The sequence below is a fragment of the Neoarius graeffei genome, chromosome 26 (genome assembly GCF_027579695.1).
Source record: "Neoarius graeffei isolate fNeoGra1 chromosome 26, fNeoGra1.pri, whole genome shotgun sequence".
Lineage (NCBI taxonomy): Eukaryota > Metazoa > Chordata > Actinopteri > Siluriformes > Ariidae > Neoarius > Neoarius graeffei.
In genome coordinates this window covers 42,986,704-43,009,265 of record NC_083594.1, presented here as the reverse complement: position 1 = coordinate 43,009,265, position 22,562 = coordinate 42,986,704, and the positions used below count along the sequence as shown (strand labels likewise).

The following is a 22,562-nucleotide window of genomic DNA, read 5'->3' as shown; positions in this document are numbered from 1 at the left end:
AACCCATCTGAAGCAGTGAACACACACATGCACACACAAGTGAGCAATGAGCACACACACATACCCAGAACAGTGGGCAGCTATGCTACAGTGCCCGGGGAGCAGTTGGGGGTTAGGTGCCTTGCTCAAGCCCCATGTTAACCTTACCGCATGTCTTTGAACTGCGGGGGAATCCGGAGCACCCAGAGGAAACCCACGCAGACACGGGGTGAACATGCAAACTCCACACAGAAAGTCAAGTCAAGTTTATTTGTATAGCGCTTTTAACAATAAACATTGTCACAAAGCAGCTTTACAGAATTTGAACAACTTAAAACATGAGCTAATTTTGTCCCTATTCTATCCCCAGTGAGCAAGCCTGGGGATAAAGGCCCCTGTCGGCCACTGAGCTTGAACCCAGAACCTTCTTGCTGTGATCACTCTAGATCTTGTAAATAAGTTATTAAAAATAATATATACTCAATGTGCAGAAAGCTTTGCCTGGCTGATCTTTCTCAGGCTGTATACACAGAAATGCAAAAGGCCACTCTTTATTGGACTTCATTTTAGAATGCACATGCTTTCTTTTCTTTGGTGTACTTGTAATTGGTTCATCATAATCTGACATGATTACACAAATGACCGATCGTGCACACAAGATATAAATAATGGATGGGAGAGATCAATAATTATAAAGATTGACTTACATATTTACATGGATGCAATAACAGCAGCTGCCATATGTCTGTAGGCTTGAAAACACATGGCCCTGTCAAAGCAATTGGAAAATCTCAGCATGTATCAGAAGTGGTCAAGTAATCAGACTGTAGTGAATGATAAGACCAGATTTCATCATCACTTGTCAGCATGACCAGCAGAGGTGCCCAGTCAGCTAACCTCGTACATACCAAAAGATGTACAGGCCCTATACATGTGCGTGTGTGTGTGTGTGTTTATTTCTATCCACATTCACTGGATATGAGCAATTGCGCGCTCTGATTGTCTACTCTACGGCTAGGATATCAGCTCATATACTGTGAGTAGAGAAATACCAAATGGCAGAGCATGTTGCTGAACCAACCAAGGATGAAATAAACACTCTACTGAAAAACAAGCCCCCCAATAAGACCAAAAAAAAAGGCAACAAAATATGGAATAAAAGTATTTGATGGTAAGAACATATCTTTTTTATCTTTCAAGAATTATTATTTGAGCATTTTTCATAAATTGCTACTGTCATTTCTCCTGTTTGTTGAGCGGAAATGATTTTGTTGGACGTTTTGTATAAAGTTTTTATTTATTGAATTTGCTAAAAATAAAAATGGTCTGTTTCTCAAAATCCAGTGAATGTGGATATAATCAAAGTTATTCCACTCCATCTTGTCGTACATGACTTATAACCATGATCAAAATATAATAGAAAATAATAGTTTAAGGGTAGTAATTTAGACTCTCAAGGTTTTTAAGATATTCTTGTGTTATCTTTGATTACACATTTACCTTTTATTTACTTAATGCCAGAGGCAGACGTGCTGCAGAATTATAATCACTTTTCTAATCTGATAAGCTGATATCTATAACACTTAATTTGTAATGGAAACATTTAACATTTCTATGTTCATACATGTGTGCTTTTACAGTGCACTGACCTTTAATATATGTGGACAGTGAGCCATTTTAGTGTTGAGTTGGACATACAGTGGATATAAAAAGTGTACACACCCCATTAAAATGATAGGTTTTTCTGATGTAAAAAACTGAGACCATGAAAAATAATTTCAAAACTTTTCCCACCTTTAATGTGACCTATATACTGTACAATTCAGTTGAAAAACTAACAAATCTGTTAGGGGGGAAAACATAAAAAAAAATACATCAGCTGGTTGCATAAGTATGTACACCCTTAAACTAATACTTTGTTGAAGCACCTTTTGATTTAATTACAGCATTCAGTCTTTTTGGGTTCACACCTGCCATTAGTTAAAATTACTCTGATTAACCCCAAATAAAGTTCAGACATTTACTCAGTTGCATCTTCCAGCATAAGCCAGGGTTCACAGAGAGCTTACAAAGCATCAAAGGGATCTCATTGTTGAAAGGTATCAGTCAGGAGAAGGGTACAAAAAATTTACATGGCATTAGATATACCATGGAGCACAGTGAAGACAGTCATCAAGAAGTGGAGAAAATATGGGACAACAGTGACATTACCGAGAACTGGACGTCACGCCATAATTGATAAAAAGACAAGACGAAAACTGGTCAGGGAGGCTGCCAAGAGGCCTACAGCAACACTGTACAGAAGCCTTTTCTTACAAAGAAAAACATCTAAATTTTGCAGAAAAATAAAAAAAAATACATCAACTCTTCTAAAAACGTGGGAAAATGTGTTATGGTCTGATGAAACCAAGGTGGAACTTTTTGGCCACAATTCCAAAAGGTATGTTTGGCACAAAAACAACACTGTGCATTACCAAAAGAACACCGTACCCACGGTGAAGCATGGTGGTGGCATCATCATGTTTTGGGGTTGTTTTTCTTCAGCTGGAACAGGGGCTTTAGTCAAGGTGGAGGGAATTATGAACAGTTCTAAATACCAACTTTTGTCCCAAAACCTCCAGGTGTCTACTAGAAAGCTGAAGATGAAGAGGAATTTCATCTTTCAGCACGACAATGACCCCAAGCATCCATCAAAATCAACAAAAGAATGGCTTCACCAGAAGAAAATTAATGTTTTGGAATGGCCCAGCCAAAGCCCAGACCTAAATCCAATTGAAAATCTGTGGGGTGACCTGAAGAGCGCTGTGCACAAGAGATGCCCTCGCAATCTGACAGATTTGTAGCGCCTTTGCAAAGAAGAGTGGGCAAATATCGCCAAGTCTAGATGTAGCAGGCTGATAGACACCTACCCATAAAGACTAAATAACAAAGTATTAGTTTAAGAGTGTGCACACTTATGCAGCCAGCTTATTATACATTTTTAATTTTTTTATGTTTTTCCCCTCACAGATTTGTTTGTTTTTCAATTGAATTGTACAGGTTATAGGTTGGGCGTCACGGTGGTGTAGTGGTTATCACGGTTGCCTCACAGCAAGAAGGTCCTGGGTTTGAGCCCAGCAGCCAATGAGGGCCTTTCTGTGTGGAGTTTGCATGTTCTCCCCATGTCTGTGTGGGTTTCCTCTGGGTGGGTTTCCCCCACAGTCCAACGACATGCAGGTTAGGCTAATTGCTGGCTCTAAGTTGACCGTAGGTGTGAATGTGAGTGTGAATGGTTGTTTGTCTCTATGTGTCAGCCCTGCGATGATCTGGCAACTTGTCCAGGGTGTACCCCACCTCTGGGATAGGCTCCAGCTTGCCTGCGACCTTGTACAGGATAAGTGGCTACAAATAATGGCTGGATGGATATATGCTTTGTATCATTGTCCTGCTGGAAGATCCAATGACGACCCAGTTTTAGTTTCCTGACAGAGGCAGCCAATTCTTGATTTAAAATGTCCTGGTTCATGATGTCATGGACCCGAACAAGGTTTCCAGGGCCTTTGGAGGAAAAACATCCACCATATTTTACAGTTGGGATGGGGTTCTTTTCATTACAGCCATCCTTCTTTTTACGCCAAACCCACCTTGAGTGTTTATTGCCAAAAAGCTCCATTTCTGTTACATCAGACCATATGTTCCTTGTGTTGCAAGAATCAAAATGAGAAATAAGTTCACTTAAAGAAAAAACAATAAAATTCATGAGGTGAAACATCAAATCATGTACTGTTATATTGTATTGAAAGCAATACAGGACAAAGATAATCTATGAAACATCATTTCAAGGTTTAATTTCAATTTCAACATAGCATTCCAACTTTTTCTGATATTGGAGTTGTAATTGGAAAACTATGAGTGGAATTTATTATCATTTAAATCCTACAGTGTTATAGAGTCCAATGACAATGTATACATCTTGATATAGCACCTCTATCGTTAATGTCTCCTTTATATCTATGAGAATTTAAAATTTGTTTGCTTGTTTTTATGTTCCTTTTTTTCCTTTTAGTATTTTTTAAAATGAAAATACTTTTATTTTTAGGGAAAGCCATGGCCTAATGGTTAGAGAAGCAGCTTTGGGACCAAAAGGCCATTGATTTGATTACCAGGACTGGCAGAAGTGACCTTGGGCAAGGCACCTAACCCCCAACTGCTCCAGTAAGAGTGGTGGTGTACCTTGTGTCAGATTAGCCAAAGAAAAACTGGTGATGTGGTTATCGGTTCGGGTGGTGCCCAGCCGAAACTAAATATAAAAAAGGAGTAAATCAATATTCAACATCCCAAATCAAAAGAAAGACAGCTTTATTTTACGTCCTCATGTTGTGTTGTAGCATATCAGTTTTATTTTGCTTTGACAATAACAGTTATTTTTTCAGTTGACACTGTTTGCACCACAGTGCAGGCCAATTGGTGATTTTTATTTTATTGATTGATTGATTGATTGATTGATTGATTGATTGATTGATTTTTGTATGACATGGGAAAAAAAACTATATTAGACTTTAGTTGTGACCTTCTATGAACCTGTGTGGCAATATTAAAACAGTTACAGTAATACACAGCTCTTTGAAAACAGGGGCAAATAAAGAAGTTTAATGTCACAGTCCGGTCCAGTCCATCCATGCCTGAGTTTGTGGGACTTCTATGCTGGCTCCAGGCCGGATCCAGGACAGGAATTCAGTCCTGCCTAGCTGTAGGCCATTTTCCCTGAACTGGCACTCTCACACCTGCTACCACTCCTCTCCCATCAGCCAGGGCCTTCTTAAGAGCTTGTTTGGAGCTATTCCAGTTGCCAGACTGTCTCTTGCAGACTTTCCTTACCTTGCTACAGCCCTTTGGTATTGTGACTTCTCGATTCCCCCTGCCTGTAATGTTTCATGGTTTTTTTTTTTGTCTGTCCAGTTTTTGCCCCGTTTACCTGCCTGTTCTTCTGGATTGTGTTTTTTTTTTTTGCTTCCTCTGCCTGGGTTTCTCTTGTCCCTGTTTTCTTCAGTTTTCATGAAGATTTGTGTGTCCTGTTTTTGTCCCTGACCGTGCCTGCCTGCTATTCTGTGTTTTGACCTCTTGGCCCGTTCTTTGGCCACTGATTTTTGCCTGAGCCCTATTGTACCTCTGCTCTCAACTTCATTAAAGTTCTTTTCTGTAGACTCCCTGTTTTTGAGTCTGCTTTTAGGTCCTCACTTCACCTCAGCTCGCCATTTCTGACCGCACAGTCTGGCCAACATGGACCCAGCAGATTTCGCCCAGCTAAGAGCAGCAGTGCAAAAACAGGGAGCTCTCCTTGGTACCCACCAACAGGACATGCAACAGGTGAACCAAAACCTTGTCTTCTTGCCAATCAGCTACAACAACTTCAAGTAATGTCTACTCCTACACAACCCCCTCTGCCTACCACTCCTCCAGCTCCTGCTCCAGCCCTCTTCAGAGAGCTGCGACTTCCCGTCCCATAGCCATACGATGGAGAACCAGGTACCTGCTGATCATTTTTCTCAATGCTCACTAACCCTTGAGCTTCAACCACTGGCCTTCCCTACGGAGCGTTCCCGAGTGGCTTACACCATCACTCTCCTCACTGGCAAAGCTAGGGAGTGGGGAACAGCTATGTGGGCCGCCAATGTACCATGCTGCACCAGCTTCAAGAGTTTCACAGAGGAGATGAGGCAAACCTTTGATCACTCTGTCTGGCAGAGAGGCAGCAAGAGAAATCATGGGACTGTGGCAGGGTGCCCGGTCCACGTTTGATTATGCGATTGAGTTTTGCACTTTGGCAGCATCTTGTGGCTGGAATGAGTGCCTTGTTTGACACATTTTTGAACGGACTGTCAGACTCCATCAAGGATGAACTGGTCTCACGAGAACTGCCACCTGATCTCCCCGGTCTCATGGACCTCGCCAGTCATATTGACTCCCGGATCAGACAGCAGGTGAAAGAACTCTGACTAGTCTTGCTCAGCCTCCCCTCCCTTCCGCTGAGCCAATGCAGGTAGGCAGAGTCTGCATCTCACCTGAGGAACGACAGCACCGTCGGGGTATGAGGACATGTTTGTATTCTGGACAGCTGGGGCATTTCTGTCAATCTTGCCCTTTAAAAGGAAGAGCCCACTGGTGAGTTTAGGGGCCCTGGTGGGCAATGTCCAGAATCAGCCCCCTACTGATCAACTGCTACTCCCAGTGGTCATCCATGGCAATCAGCCCCATGACCTCCAGGCACTCATTGATTCAGGGGCTGACAGACATCTGATCTGCTCGACCACTGCCAAGCGCCTGGGGATTCCACTACTGGCTCTGAACCCATCCCTCACTGTCCTGACCCTTAACAGTACTGGTCTGACCACTATTACCCATAAAACAGCCCTGGTCACCTTAAGAATTTCGGGCAACCACTCTGAATCCATCCAGTTTTTTGTCATGAGCAATCCCCATGTGCCCATAGTTCTTGGTCTGCCCTGGCTAACTCTGCATAACCCCCATGTCAACTGGACTAACAACACCATTATAGAATGGAGTCAATTCTGTTTATCATGCCTGAGATCTGCCCTCCCTCATGCTGAGCTGCTCCAGCCCACCATTAGTGAATATCCTGACCTCTCTAACGTGCCTCCCGAGTATAATGACTTAAAACATATGTTCAGCAAGTCTCAAGCTGTTTCCCTTCCTCCCCATAGGCCCTATGATTGTGGAATTGACATTTTCCCTGGCACTGCACCACCTAAGGGGCAACTTTACTCTCTTTCTCCTTCTAAAAGGCAAGCCATGGATAAATACATCACCAAGTCCTTAGCAGCTGGAATTATTCATCCCTCCTCTTCTCCTGCAGAGGCAGGATTCTTTTTTTTGTGGAGAAGGACAAATCCTTGCATTGATTACTGGGGGTTAAATGACATCACCATCAAGAACCATTACCCCCTACCTCTCATGACTACAGCGTTTGAGTTACTCCAGGGAGCCCAGATTTTCACCAAGCTAGTCCTGTGCAATGCTTACCACCTCATGATGATCAGGGAAGAGGACGAATGGAAGATGGCGTTCAACACCCCCATGGGTCTCTATGAATATCTCGTGGTCCCGTTTGGCCTGACTAATGCTCCCACGGTTTTCCAGGCCCTCATTAATGTCCTGAGGGACTACCTTAACCTTTTTTGTTTATCTGGACAATATAGATATATATATTTTCCTGCTCCCTTGATGAACACTGCATCCACATCAGGCAGGTCCTTCAACGACTCCTGGAAAGCAAACTCTTTGTTTGGTTTCTTGGGTTTGTGAATTTCTACAGGTGATTCATCAGGAACTTTAGTACGGTAGCTGGGCCCCTCATGGCTCTAACTTCCACCAAGGTCCCTTTCAGCTGGAGGGAAGGGGCCGAGAAGGCGTTCTCCAAGCTCAAAGGTTCACGTCAGCACCCATACTCACCATTCCAGACCGGTCCCGGCAGTTCGTGGTTGAGGTTGATGCTTCGGAGTCAGGGGTTGGAGCCATATTGTCCCAAAGATCGGCTAGTGACAACACGCTTCAGCCTTGCTCCTTCTCTCGTTGGCTTTCCCCCTCAGAGAAACTATGATGTTGGCAATGGGGAACTGTTGGCTGTGAAACTGGCCTTGGAAGAATGGGGACATCTGGTTGGAGGAGTCAGACCTTCCCTTCATCGTATGGACAGATCACAAGAGCCTCGAATACCTCAGGACTGCCAAGCACCTCAATTCTCACCAGGCCTGATGGCCTCTTTTCTCATTTTAAGTTCACACTTTCCTTCCGCCCAGGCTCTAAGAATGGTAAGCTCGATGCGTTGTCCAGAACGTTCTCTCCCCTTCAGGAGGAATCGACATCCCCTGAGACCATCCTTCCTCCATGGTGCCTGGTGAGGGCCACTCTGTTAGAAGTGGAAACCCTGGTCCAGAAGGCCCATGAGCAGGACCCAGGGCCCAGTAATGCACCTCCTAACCATCTTTTTGTTCCTGTTTCTGTGCTGGCACAGGTGTTGCAGTGGGGTCATGGTTCCAGAATGGCGTGCCACCCAGGAGCAGCCTGGACTCTGGCACTCGTCCAACAACGTTTTTGGTGGCCATCCATCAAGGAGGATGGGGCAAATAAAGAAGTTTAATGTCACAGTCCGGTCCAGTCCAGTCCATCCATGCCTGAGTTTGTGGGACTTCTATGCTGGCTCCAGACCGGATCCGGGACAGGAATTCAGTGCTGCCTGGCTGTAGGCCATTTTCCCTGAACTGGCACTCTCACACCTGGGTCATTCCACGTCAAATCAACTGGGGCCCGCGCACTTAGGTCTCAAAAAATTCTGAAAAAATCACCAGATGTACCCATGTTACCTAGGAGAAACACTGTAGACTTATTTGAATGTAAGATGTATACTTTCCATGTTACAGCCAGTTTTACTGGGGGAGGGGAGTGTCAATTTTGTTCAGACTCTTTTTTTTCTCAAAGTTCACAAGCCCATAGCTCAAGAACCTCCATGTAGGAGGCTCAAATTTTGCATGTTGGTACATAAATAGGCATTGTATGTAGCAAAACTGTCATTTTGGGTCTGGATGATCCTGCATGGTCATAGCACTCCCTCAAAGATGATCAAAATTTTATTGGAGTTTTTGGCTGTGCTCTGTTTAGGCCTTCAGAAGACACATTTTTACCCAACATAGGCTCTTGATTTTTTTCCCCTTATTGAGATAAGTAGAAACACTCAAAAAAAGCAATAAACAGAAAGGAAACTCCATACATGTCAACCTTTGGTCAATCAAACCTGTATAACCAACCTCCAAAATCCATATTTTCCTTATAAAATCTGTATAAGATGCAAATTAAAATAATGTACCTAAAATTTGAATGATAATTAACAATGATATATCCCAGTTACTTTTTATTCAATATTAATAACAATAAACCTTCAGAATGAATACAAAGCTCCAATGTTTGACAAAAACACAAAGTGTTATCAACGTAGTCACGAAGGAAATACTTTGTTGTTTGGAGACAGGTTTCACCGAGCGGCTATTATGCGCGAGACTTCATATTAGCCACAAAGTCAGGAAAATCTGTTTGTAAAATTACGTTATAATGACCAAATACAATGAAAAGTATTTTTCCAGTCTCACCTGTGAAAGGTAATCCCATGTGATCTCGTTTGGACGGTAAACCTGTTGGTACAGTTAAATGCAGCACATGAATGAGGCATCTTTATTCTCGGCTACTGTCTAGACGCTATACCAGAGACGGCTGAAGAATCTTCACTTTACCACATCCAATATGGCGGCGAGGATGACGTATGATTCTACGCAGAAGGCGGCGTCTATGTTTATATGTCTATGACTTCACGGTTGGCGGGATTCTCACAATGCGGTGTGCGCATGATCAAAAGTGGAACGAAGTCTTGCTACCACAAGATAACGCGCGATTTCATAAGACTCTTTACTGGCTGGCTGTGGTGTACAGTAAATGTTATGCGCTCTTTTATCATCGTGGGAATTGATTATAGCTCTAAATAAATATTGAAGTTTTTTTAAATAATCCGTATAACTTTATTTATACGCCCGTATGCTACGTTTATTGAATCAAATCCGTATAAAATACGGACATTCCGTATAGGTTGACATGTATGAAACTCTATCAGTGTTTGAACAGAAGACCTCACAAGTCTGACAAATCATTTTGGATGTCATTTTCAGAGCACCGTAACACCTTGTGGGAATGTGCACAGATTTTTTTTGTATTGTTTTCTTCATTCTCCATGAACCCTTCTTTTTAAAAACACCAATTTGACTTGTCTTATGTGAATCTTTAATTTTTATTTTCCACTCTGAATATGGACAAAATGCACTTTTTCCCAATGATGACAAACATCAAAACTGAAAGAAAAAACATCAGAAATAAGTAATCAGAGGCACATTAAGCACAAAACAAACATGGTACTTCATTTTACATCATGCTCATTTATAACAATTAATCATAACTAGCCTCATTTCTGTTTCATTTGAAGTGCAGAGTGTAGAGCATCTTTGTCTTTGAGATCAAGGTGGCACTGCCTCCCACTGACAGTTGTAGGTGCACTAAGGAATGCAACGATGCATTGTAATGGCATCCAACAAATATCTTCTCTTGATGGCCAGTGGAAAGATGGAGCGGGATACTTTGGGTGCATGAAACATATCTGGATGTCTGATTCCGCTTCACTCTTGTCACGAATCATACCAATCCAACATTTTTCATCATACCTGCATCCAACATAGCCTCCAATATGGCACTGGTCTAATGTGACGGACACTGCTGATGCAGCATGAGTGTGATCAGGAAACAGTAGCATCTCAGCTCCTTCAGTGAATATTTGAACAGTCAGCTGACTGTCTTCCCCAGACACCCGACTTACTTTGAGTCTGCCGTCCTCTGTAGGGATGTAACAGTGGTATTCTCGAGTACCAGGTACTCTTTTGGCCTTGGAGAATCACATCCTCTGTTCAGCAGCATGAGATATGATGTCTTCATTTGATATGAACAAAAAGTGAACATTTTTTACATGTCCTACGCCCCACTCATATAAATCTGCTGGTGTCAGAATGTGTCCTGAAGTTGCTGCTTGGAGACTGGCTTTTGCTGCTTCTCTTTTAATAGTGCCACCCATGCCATCGCAGACATTCTTGCCATGGGATGTAGCAAAAAAATGCCATTCGGCTTCAAATCCAAAATCATGCTGATGACACACAAGATTCGCAAAGTTTTTGAAATTTTTATACTGAGATGAAGCTCCATCTGAGAAGTAAAAGATTTTGCTTAGTTGGGGTGCTATCTTTTGCAGATAGCTCAGGACATCCTTCTGGAATCTGTGAACAGTTATTGTGTCATGTTGCAGACAATCGCTTATGACACAAATGCTCTCATGTCGCAGTTCACCAAGTTGCTTGAAATAAGCAACAAAAGGATGAATTGTTGCTTGGGAATTCTCTCAGTGAAATCCTTGAACTGCATTTTGTACCACAAAGCTGTAATTCTCTGCAAAATCCAGGATGATTATCGCTTCATTTGGTCTCAGCTGTTCTTTTATGGTGGACAAGAATGCCGCTTGGTGTTTCCAGATGAAATGATGACTTGTCAGTTTGTCAGTCTTCGTCACAATGGTATCAACAAATTCCACCAATGTGCTAGAGCATGTTTGAATTGTGGTGCGATCAGTTGAAATCCATTGCTTGAACAAAACATCAGAATCTTCAGTCATGTCATCTAATTCACACAAGGTCTCCAGGTAGCTCTTGAGTACACCAACCCCAGGGCAGCATGGACATCTGTGCACCATACAAAGTTTTGATGTTACTGAACACACAATCTTTGCCATCAGGTCATGGTAGGTGATTCTCTGGTCTCCACTTGGCAGGGCAGCCAGCATCAGTTTTATATTTTGATGAATTTGGCATACACATACAGAGTGTGTTCCTCTACTCCCCACAGTGATGCAGTGACTGGGTCGTAGCATACAGAACTTGGACAGTCCTATTTTGTCTTCAGGAAATTGGGCTTTATAATTTTCAAAGAGTTCATTCAAATTCATCAGGATCAGTCATTTTTGCTTGTGCTCCCACATTCCTGTTTCACTGGACTTTACATACTTGTAGTCCTTTGCCCCTGGAAGTAATCTGGTAAATTCATCACTCTCATAGAAAGTTTTGACTCTTGCATGAATTTCTGGTGATATACATTTCCCTCTCTGCGCCTGAGGTTCTGCAAGGATACCATGCTCTTGCCGTAATTTTCGGGCAGCTTTCACCATGTGTGGAGTTGCTTCAAATTTTTCTGTTACTTTCTCCACAGTCCAGCTGTCAGGTACCAGAGTAAGGAGTTGGGTCTGCACATTCCTTGGGGAAACTGCAATCTTTTCTTTCAGCAGGTCCATCAGAATGTCCAGGTCCTTGCAATTTGAGCATTCTTCTAATGTGGATGAAGGCACACCACAAGCCGAGGAGATCTTCATTACAAGGGCCTTATTAACTTCCGTTGCTTTTCTTTTGGCATAGCTTGACATATTACTGACTCGAGAAGTTCTGACAGGAGACACTCCAAGTTCTTTTAGGCTGGTGTTCAGTGTTGATACCTCTGAAGGTTGGAAGTCCATAGTGACCTCTTCGGTTGGCTCCATTGAAGGGATATTCAGGGCATTGAGCTTTGACCAACAATTATAACACATTTTTTGACCAGGAATAAGGCTCACTGAAATATTACTAAGCACATTCAGTTGGTCAGTATCCTCCTTGCTCAGAGTTTTGAGGTTTTTTGTTATTGCCTTTAAATGTTGCCTCAGAGGGTCAATACATTTTTTTTTGCAGGTATTCATATTTTTCAATGTAGAACTTCCAGTGATGAATGCATATTGTTGCATCTGGTCCAGCATCATTCTGCGATCTGAGAATTAGGAGTTCAACATCAGTTTCAGCCAGATCACTCAGCCTCAGGAGGTCATGCTTCCTTCAAAGAGATGTGACAATATATTTGTAAGACTTTATTCCAGAGTTGAATCATTAATAAATAAATTAAGTGAATAAAAGACTACTAACCTTATGAGACAGATGACATTCACTTTCAGCAGAACCAAAAGAACAGCTTGGAAGATTTGTGGCCATTTTAAGATTCAAGAGTGACAAAAGTTTGGGTTCGATAGTGAATCAGTGCAATGTATAAAGACACTCTATCACCAACCTAATGCCAGAATCAAAGTTAATGGTAGCCTGACAAATAAAATAGACCTTCAAAGATCAACTAGACAAGGCTGCTGCCTGCCTCCAGTACTATTTGCCCTATTTATTGACCCGTTGGCCCAAACAGTCCGACAGAATGACAAAATTAAAGGCATAATGATGAACGACACAGAACACAAGATAGGGCTTTTTGCAGATGACATCATAGCCTATCTCACACGGCCAGATGAATCGCTCCCTGAGTTGATAAAAGTGTTTGAAGCATATGGGTATCTCTCAGGATATAAGATAAACATATCAAAAACACAAATACTAACATTGCATTATACCCCTTCAAGGCAGATACAAGAAGCATTTAATTTTAATTGGAAACAAAAAAAAAATCAAATATTTGGGGGTCCAAATCACTAAAAAATTGACTAAATTATATAAGGCAAACTATAATAATATGACTCAGGACATCCAAAAAGATATTGAAAAGTGGTCCACACTACCATTAGACTTAAGTTCACGTGTTGAGACTATCAGAATGAATATACTACCCAGGCTCTTGTACATGTTCCAGGCCCTACCTGTAGATATCCCCCGGGCTCAGTTTGTGCACTGGGACAGAATAATTTCAAGATACATCTGGGGGGGTAAAAGGCCTAGGGTGAGATATGAAACTCTCCAGCTACCAAAAGATAGGGGCGGATTGGGCCTTCCAAAACTGAAGGAGTACTACCATGCAGCCCAATTTAGATATGTTGTTTGCAGGTGTAAACCAGACTATATAGCAAAACGGAAAACCATGGAAAGAGAATTCAATGGATACCCAACCCTGAGTATCATTGGAGATAAAGAAATTTACAAGAAAATTCAGGACAAAATAGATCCAATTACTGCTTTCACTTTGGAATTATGGTTCAAAGTAGTAAAAACACATAAAATAATTAATATAAGACAATTAAAGTGGGTGGCATTTGATGAAAATTTCAAACCAAATACATATGATAAAGGGTTCAAGTCATGGATAGATAGGGGAATAACAGCATGGTGCACCTTGGAAGTGAAAGGGGAGCTGGAGAGTTTTCAAAACATGATGAACAGGTATGGCCTGGAGAAACGCGATTTTCATAGATATTTACAACTAAGGGACTATTATAAGAAGGAAATTAAAAGAGACCCCTACATAGAAGTGAGTGGTGTAATTCAAATTTTAAACAAATCATACTCAGGAAAACCACTCAGAAGTGTGTCTGTAATATATCAAGCACTGACAGCAAATACAAATTCAACTGATTATGTAAAAGAGAAACGGAAATCAGAACTTGGCATAGAAATCACAGATGAAGATTGGCAAAATATGTGGATTACACATCAAACATCCACCAACTCACGGACATGGAGGGAGTTCTCTTGGAAAAACTTGATAAGATACTTCATCACCCCCATGATAAAGAACAAATACTCCAACACAAATTGCATATGTTGGAGAGGATGTGGTGAATTACAAGCAGACCATGCTCATATCTTTTGGAATTGTCATAAGATATCTGTGTTCTGGGGAATGGTTCATAATACTTTACAAACAATACTGGGATATGATGTTCCTATGAACAGTAAGACACTTTACTTGTGTAATCTAATGGAGGGAAATATCCCAAACGAAGATAAGTATTTAGTTAAAGTTCTGCTAACAGCTAGTAAAAAAGCTATAACCAAAAACTGGTGTAAAGCGGACCCACCTACCCAAAATCAATGGCTGACGATTGTAGAGGAAATCTACATAATGGAAAAGATGACATTTCGTATAAGACTACAAGAGGAGCAAGGAGAACAAAAATGGACAAAATGGACTCTATATAAGGACTCAAACATAGACGGTCATAATGACCCTGGAGAGGAAGACTGAAAATACAATGTGATTCCCCAAGTTTCAGTTGTTGGGTTTTTTTTGTCTTTTTTTTTTTTTTTGGTGTGATTGTTATTTCTCACTGTTGAATGAAAACATCAGTAAAAATTAAAGTGAAAAAAAAGAGTGACAAAAGGTGCCACTGGAATCACTGAAATAAAAGGCCTCTACCCCACCTCTACTCAGGTACCTTCAGGTGATCACGTTAGCTCCATCAGGCTATGTTAGGACAAATGAGGTGCACAGGACCACTATTGAGAGTAACCACTGGTGCCCCTAAAATCACTGAATCATTGAAATTGAAAAGGATACCTCCACCCCTGCACAGGCACTCTCAGGTGATCATGTCAGGGCAAAATTGGCTTTTGGTTATTTACTCTTTACATTAATGTTATAGAAAACATATTGCTCTCAATGGTGCATTTTGCCCATGTTCAGGGTGGAAAATAAAAAAGAAAGATTCGAGTAAGACAAGTCAAATTGGTGTTTTTAAAAAGAAGGGATCATGGAGAATAAAGAAAAAAAATATTTAAAAAATCTGTGCACATTCCCACAAGGTGTTACGTTGCTCTGAAAATGACATCCAAAATGATTTGTCAGACTTGTGAGTTCTTCTGTTCAAACACTGATAGAGTTTTCTTTCTGTTTATTGCTTTTTTTGAGAGTGTTTCTACTTATCTCAATAAGGGAAAAAAATCAAGAGCCTATGTTGGGTAAAAATGTGTCTTCTGAAGGCCTAAACAGAGCACAGCCAAAAACTCCAATAAAATTTTGATCATTTTGAGGGAGTGCTATGACCATGCAGGATCATCCAGACCCAAAATAACAGTTTTGCTACATACCATGTCTATTTATGTACCAGCATGTAAAATGTGAGCCTCCTACACGGTTTAGTTCTTGAGCTATAGGCTTGTGAACTTTGACAAAAAAAAAAAAAGAGTGAACAAAATTGACACCCCCCTCCCCCAGTAAAACTGGCTGTAACATGGAAAGTATACATCTTACATTCAAATAAATTTACAGTGTTTCTCCTAGGTAACATGGGTACATCTGGTGATTTTTTTCAGAATTTTTTGAGACCCAAGTGCGCGGGCCCCGGTTGATTTGACGTGGAATGACCCACCTGCTACCACTCCTCTCCCATCAGCCAGGGCCTTAAGAGCTGTTTGGAGCTACTCCAGGTGCCAAACTGTCTCTTGCAGACTTTCCTCTCCTTGCTACAGTCCTCTGGTATTGTGACTTCTCGATTTTCCCCCTGCCTATATTGTTCCTTTTTTTTTTGTCTAGTTTTCTGTCCAGTTTTTGCCCCTGTTTACCTGCCTGTTTTTTCTGGATTGTGTGGGGTTTTTTTTCTTCCTATGCCTGGGTTTCCCTTGTCCCTGTTTTCAGTTTTTGTGAAGATTCTTCTGTCCTGTTTTTGTCCCTGACTGTGCCTGCCTGCTCTTCTGTGTTTTGACCTCCTTGGCCTGTTCTTTGACCACTGATTTTTGCCTGAGCCTTATTGTACCTCTGCCCTCAACTTCATTAAAGAAGTTCTTTTCTGTACACTGCCTGTTTTGAGTCTGCTCTTGGGGCCTCACTTCACCTCAGCTTGCAATTTCTGACATTTAAGCCACTTATCTTTGTTTAATCTTTATCAAATTGCTGACGGCTAAGATGTTTTAGCCTGGGTAAATAAGTGACCGAGAATGAAAGAAGGAACGCGGTGTTGGTTAGGGGTGTGTATATAAAGGTGTTGATGCTACTTGTGTACTGCGCATAGGCATCATGAGCAAGCTTCTGATTTGTGTTGGTGAGTTAGAACCTCCGTGTACTTTACTTTCTTTACCATGACATTTTATAATTGAAATATCTAGAACGATAGTATTGTGGAAGAGATTTACAGCATGGAAAAGCTATCATACATTTTGAAAATGAGGGAAGAACAATTTGAAAAGAAATGGGAGAAATGGTATTGGTACAAGGAGGAAGATGATACCACGGACTGAATGATAATGTGTCAGACTTGATTGTTTACATCTACAACAGTATAAATGAAGGGACCCATAAGCTGTTCATACCTTATTTCTTTTATTTTATATTTTAATGTTATTGTTATTACTATATCTTTTTTACATGTTATTTTTCTGTTCTTTTATTCTTGTACATTGTATTTGGATGTAAAAGATCTAATAAAAAACAAAGTTTAAAAAAAAAAAAGAAATATCTAGAACGATAAATGTCACAAATATTAAACCTTTGGTGCTTCAAATGTCTATGATTTATACAATATAAATAAATAATAAATTTCATTTCTATCTCTGTATTTTCTTATTAACAACAGCAGGCTTGAGTATTGCAAACAATTATGCAACATAGACAAATAAACTAAATGATATTACGTTTAGGCGGCACGGTGGTGTAGTGGTTAGCGCTGTCGCCTCACAGCAAGAAGGTCCTGGGTTCGAGCCCCGGGGCCGGCGAGGGCCTTTCTGTGTGGAGTTTGCATGTTCTCCCCGTGTCCGCGTGGGTTTCCTCCGGGTGCTCCGGTTTCCCCCACAGTCCAAAGACATGCAGGTTAGGTTAACTGGTGACTCTAAATTGACCGTAGGTGTGAATGTGAGTGTGAATGGTTGTCTGTGTCTATGTGTCAGCCCTGTGATGACCTGGCGACTTGTCCAGGGTGTACCCCGCCTTTCGCCCATAGTCAGCTGGGATAGGCTCCAGCTTGCCTGCGACCCTGTAGAAGGATAAAGCGGCTAGAGATAATGAGATGAGATGAGATATTACGTTTACTGTAGTGTCAACTTATTAGCAACCTATGATTTGGTCCCTGTTAATATATTTCACAGCATACAATATGCAGAAGAATTGTAGAGTTGTGTCAGAATATGTTGAGATATATAAAGTGTCTTCATTTCATTTCCAGGACTGGCTCTCCTGCTGCACGTGCAGCTAGGTAAGCTTGTTGAAATGGCATACAGATATGTAATTTTCTCTTTACATGGTTCAGTGCCACTGTGCAGATAAAGATCTAAACGAATTTTAAATTGAAGCCCTTTTTTAAAATAATTCCAAAATCCCTTTCCCTAGGATCCTCCTATATCCTGTCCTGTTACTTCACCAACTGGGGACAGTATAGACCTGGAGTTGGAAAGTACATGCCCACCAATATTGACCCATGCCTGTGTGACCATCTGATTTACGCTTTTGCTGGAATGAACAACAATGAAATTACAACATATGAGTGGGATGATGTGAAGCTTTATGGAGAGTTCCAGGCCTTGAAGAACCAGTATGTTGATTTATTCTGAGTTGATATCCAACTGGGTTGGTTTGGTTAAACTTGCATATTTCTAATTCGTAAAGATAAACCAGTTTTCTTCCTCCATTGTTTACATACATGTTCTGCTAAAGAGAGAACTTAAATATTCCTTATGTTCTCAACAGGAACAGCAACCTGAAGACCCTTCTGGCTATCGGTGGCTGGAACTTCGGCACTGCCAAGTATGTAAAGTCTTGTGATCTGATTCAAACAATATAAAAAGCAGCCCTGTCACTTACTCAGTTCTTGACTATCTTAGGTTCTCTGCTATGGTGGCCACCTCTGCTACCCGTCAGACTTTCATCAGCTCTGTGATTAAGTTCCTGAGGCAGTATGAGTTTGATGGTCTGGACATTGACTGGGAGTATCCTGGTTCCCGTGGTAGCCCTTCTCAGGACAAACAACTCTTCACCACCTTGGTTCAGGTATTCACTGGCATGAGAAACAGCCCACAAAGATGTAGGTTTCAATGTGAGAAGCACTTGTGCCTTAACCAGACAGATTTATAGAAATTTGCAAGTTTCTCTGCTACTACTGGTTTCCTGGCCCCTCCTCCTCCTCCTCCTCTCCACTCCTGCCCAGCCCACTTAAGACTGCTGTCTGTCCTGGTTCCTTGTTGATGGAATGACCTTTCCATTGAGGTCAGAACTGCCAACTCCCTGACCACCTTCAAGTACAGACTGAAGACTCACCTCTTGAGGCTGCACCTCTCCCTTTCTTCCCTGCCCACTGCGTAACTGTGTTTTGGTCTAGACCAACCCAGGCTGTGTACTGTCTAGCCTGGTGTTAGCCATTTGAGTTCTCTATTTAGTTGTACTTTGTATGGTTGGTTTGTTTCCTTGGCTGTTTGGTGAGAATTGGTACTTCAACAGAATATTACCCTAAGTATTATTTTGTCACTTGTTCAGTTGGCACTAGAACTTTCTTGTCTAGAAGTTCAGCACTTTGTGTACCTGACTTTTGCACTCGTTGTATGTCACTCTCTATAAGAGCATCTGCTAAATACCATGTAATGTAATACAAATGTATATCCCTTTCAAATTCATAGTCATTTTGTGTTAGTTTCCGCCCAACAGTTATCTCTCACTTTACCAATCTCACAAGAGACTGTTTTTACTCTCCTTCCTATCTGCTTACTGATCTTGCCACATCTGCTTCCAATAGGAAATGATGGCTGCCTTTGTAGCTGAGGGCAAACAGACCAACCGTCCTCGTCTTTTGTTGACTGCTGCAGTCTCTGCTGGCAAAGCTACCATCGACTCTGGATACCAGATCGCTCAGATTGGCCAGTTCGTATAGAGTCCTTTTAGTAATTTTGACAGAATCAACAGTTTCTCCTGTAAGCTGACCTCTATACCTGTCTTTCACAGGGTCCTGGACTACTTCCATGTCATGACCTATGATTTCTATGGGTCTTGGGAGCACCAGACTGGTGAGAACAGCCCTCTGTATGCTGGACCATCTGACCAGGGATCTTACTTGAATGTGGTAAGTGTACCTCAATATCAAACCCAGTAAATAATGTCTGATTTCTGGCGAGATCTAAATTCCTTTCTCCACCACTTCAGAACTATGCTATGAACTACTGGAAGAGCAATGGTGCTCCTGCTGAGAAGCTTCTTGTTGGATTCCCCACCTATGGACACACCTTCAAGCTGGCTAGCTCTGCCAACACTGGTGTGGGAGCTCCCACTGCTGGACCTGGACCTGCTGGACCTTACACCAGACAAGCTGGATTCTGGGCTTACTATGAGGTGAGGATCAAGATACCTTGTAATTTACTTTGACATTCTATCCTACAGTCATAATTCTGGCTTGATCTCGCATTTTAATTCAATCCTTTCTTTCCAGATCTGTAACTTCCTGTCTCAAGGAGCCACTCAGGCTTGGGATACCCCTCAGGATGTGCCATATGCCTACAACAGTCAGAATGTTTGGGTTGGCTATGACAACATCAAGAGCTTCCAGATCAAGGTATTTTCTATTCACAAGGCTCTAAATGTCTGTAGATTGGCCAAAGGAAGTTTTGGACCATAAATGGTTTGTAAGTACATGGCTCTGTATCTAGAGTACTTAGTATGTTTATCCATCCATCCATCCATCCATCCATCCATCCATCCATTATCCATAACTGCTTATCCTGTGCAGGGTCACGGGCAAGCTAGAGCCTATCCCAGCTGACTATGGGTGAGAGGTGGGCGTACACCCTGAACAAATCATCACAGAGCTGACACATAGAGACAGACATTCACACTCGGACCTATGGTCAATTTAGAGCCACCAATTATCCTAACCTGCATGTCTTTGGACTGTGGGGGAAACCGGAGCACCCGGAGGAAACCCACACAGACACAGGGAGAACATGCAAACTCCACACAGAAAGCCCCCTGTCAGCCATTGGGCTCAAACCCAGACCCTTCTTGCTGTGAGGTGACAGTGCTAATCACTACACCACCATGCTGCCCCAGTATGTTTATATGCACACTGATATTTGGAATTTGATACAGGTCATGCAAACAGCATATTCCATTTGAATATTCAGAATTTGTCCTTTTTTCAAATTTAGCATTTTCCGATTAAGACATGTTGCATCTGCTGACATTTTTCGGGTTTTAGCATTCTTTGAGCGTGTATACATTGTATTTGGAATATGCGTCTCAGTTGGGGTTTTTATAGCAGTTTGATACATGGCCTCGTGCCTGTTTATGATCAGCTCTGTGCATTGTACTTAAACCAACATGGTAGTGTTTTACATTAAGCGGAGTAAGGACAGCTGCATCGATATGGGAATATTAGTGGAGCACTCATTTTCATGTCACATAGTCTTTTTCAGAATATTTTGTGCATGTAACTATATATAGTTCTGTTATTCTTTCAAAATCCTATAGCTTAACTGGTTGAAGGAAAACAACTTTGGAGGTGCGATGGTGTGGTCTCTGGACCTGGATGACTTCACTGGCACCTTCTGCAAACAGGGCAAATACCCTTTGATCAACACCATCAAGAGTGGCCTGGGAACTGGCCAGAGTGAGTTGGACAAGTCCAAGTATTTTGCCAGTTAGAGTAAATTTACTGCATGAATAAACCCTGTTGCTGCAACTCCTGTACCCATGACCTGGGTTCTACATATATTATAACTTGAATCTAGTTAAGAATATATATATATATATATATATATATATATATATATCATCTCATTCTCATTATCTCTAGCCGCTTTATCCTTATACAGGGTCGCAGGCAAGCTGGAGCCTATCCCAGCTGACAACGGGCGAAAGGCAGGGTACACCCTGGACAAGTCGCCAGGTCATCACAGGGCTGACACATAGACACAGACAACCATTCACACTCACATTCACACCTACAGTCAATTTAGAGTCACCAGTTAACCTAACCTGCATGTCTTTGGACTGTGGGAGAAACCGGAGCACCCGGAGGAAACCCACACAGACACGGGGAGAACATGCAAACTCCGCACAGAAAGGCCCTCGCTGGCCACTGGGCTCGAACCCGGACCTTCTTGCTGTGAGGCAACAGCGCTAACCACTACACCACCGTGCTGCCCCTATATATATATATATATATATATATATATATATATATATATATAGTAAAGTGTGTACTGTATATATTGTGTGTGTGTGTATATATATATATATATATATATATATACATATATATATATATAAATAAATATATATATATATATATATATATATATATATATATATATATATATATATATATAATGAGAGAGAGAGAACCATCCATTTATCTGATGCTTTTTCTTTTTTAGGTTGCTCAGCTTCTTCCTACTTTGCTGCCCAGCAAGTACTTTGAGAGCTGCGTTAGCTCTTGCACCTACTACTCCTATGAGAACTGCGTTGGCTCTTGCACCTCCTACAACTATTAAATCCAAGTCTATAAATCTGAATCCCCATAAGCTGCTCTTGTCCTGATTGGTCTGATTGCTTTTTAGTCATGTTAATCTATATTCTGAAACAAAGATAAGCCAGCAAACTTACATTGTATGTGTGGTTTCATCTGCTGAGTCAGGGAAAAAAATGTCCATGTCTCAAGCTGCTATAAGTCAGACTGAAAAGCTGGTTAGCTATCTGCTTCAGAGCTGCACACAGCAGGCCTGAATGAGCTGCAAGCTCAGACAATAACAAAGATGCATGTTTCCACTTCAACAAGACCTTGTGTTGTAGCTAGCTAGTAAGCATTATCCAGCTAGCTCAGCATCACCATGTTTTGACTTTGCAGATCATGGGATTAACGACTGGTATGATGATTCACCAGAACACCAATGTTGTTACTGATAGTTAGGTGTCCTGTTTAGTGTGTATACAATACATATTCTAATCAAATGTCTATTACTTGCCTCTCACTGCCATCAGATTAAGTTGTGTTGTAGAGAGGAGTGCAGCACAACCCACGTTATAAAAGGAGTCTTACAGTGCTTGCAATATCATTTTTTTTTTCTACCAAAGCTTTTAACGGTGATCAAACATACTGGTCAACAAAATCAATACTTGTATGCATACACTCAAGAGTCTCGAGTTCAGATTCTGAAGGAGGACTTGGTGTCAGATCTACTGTCGGTCCTATCCAATGCAAATTAAAAAAAAAAAAAACACACTGAAATGCTAATTATTCTGAA

General features: G+C 41.4%; 1 protein-coding gene across 9 annotated transcripts in view; it reads left to right on the top strand.

The window, feature by feature from the left end:
- LOC132874239 (acidic mammalian chitinase-like) overlaps window positions 1–22,562 on the top strand; it is a 173,922-nt gene that overhangs the window by 84,097 nt on the left and 67,263 nt on the right. For 7 of the 9 annotated variants that reach the window (XM_060910235.1, XM_060910233.1, XM_060910232.1 and 4 more), the window contains 9 exons: window positions 17,504–17,533; window positions 17,668–17,869; window positions 18,025–18,081; window positions 18,159–18,324; window positions 19,064–19,188; window positions 19,270–19,387; window positions 19,468–19,653; window positions 19,751–19,873; window positions 20,788–20,926. In XM_060910235.1, coding sequence (XP_060766218.1) covers window positions 17,504–17,533; window positions 17,668–17,869; window positions 18,025–18,081; window positions 18,159–18,324; window positions 19,064–19,188; window positions 19,270–19,387; window positions 19,468–19,653; window positions 19,751–19,873; window positions 20,788–20,926 — 1,146 coding nt within the window. Of the gene's footprint in view, window positions 1–199; window positions 240–17,503; window positions 17,534–17,667; window positions 17,870–18,024; window positions 18,082–18,158; window positions 18,325–19,063; window positions 19,189–19,269; window positions 19,388–19,467; window positions 19,654–19,750; window positions 19,874–20,787; window positions 20,927–21,695; window positions 22,274–22,562 lie in introns of those variants that run through there. The other 2 variants (XM_060910238.1, XM_060910236.1) reach the window with 2 other exon arrangements.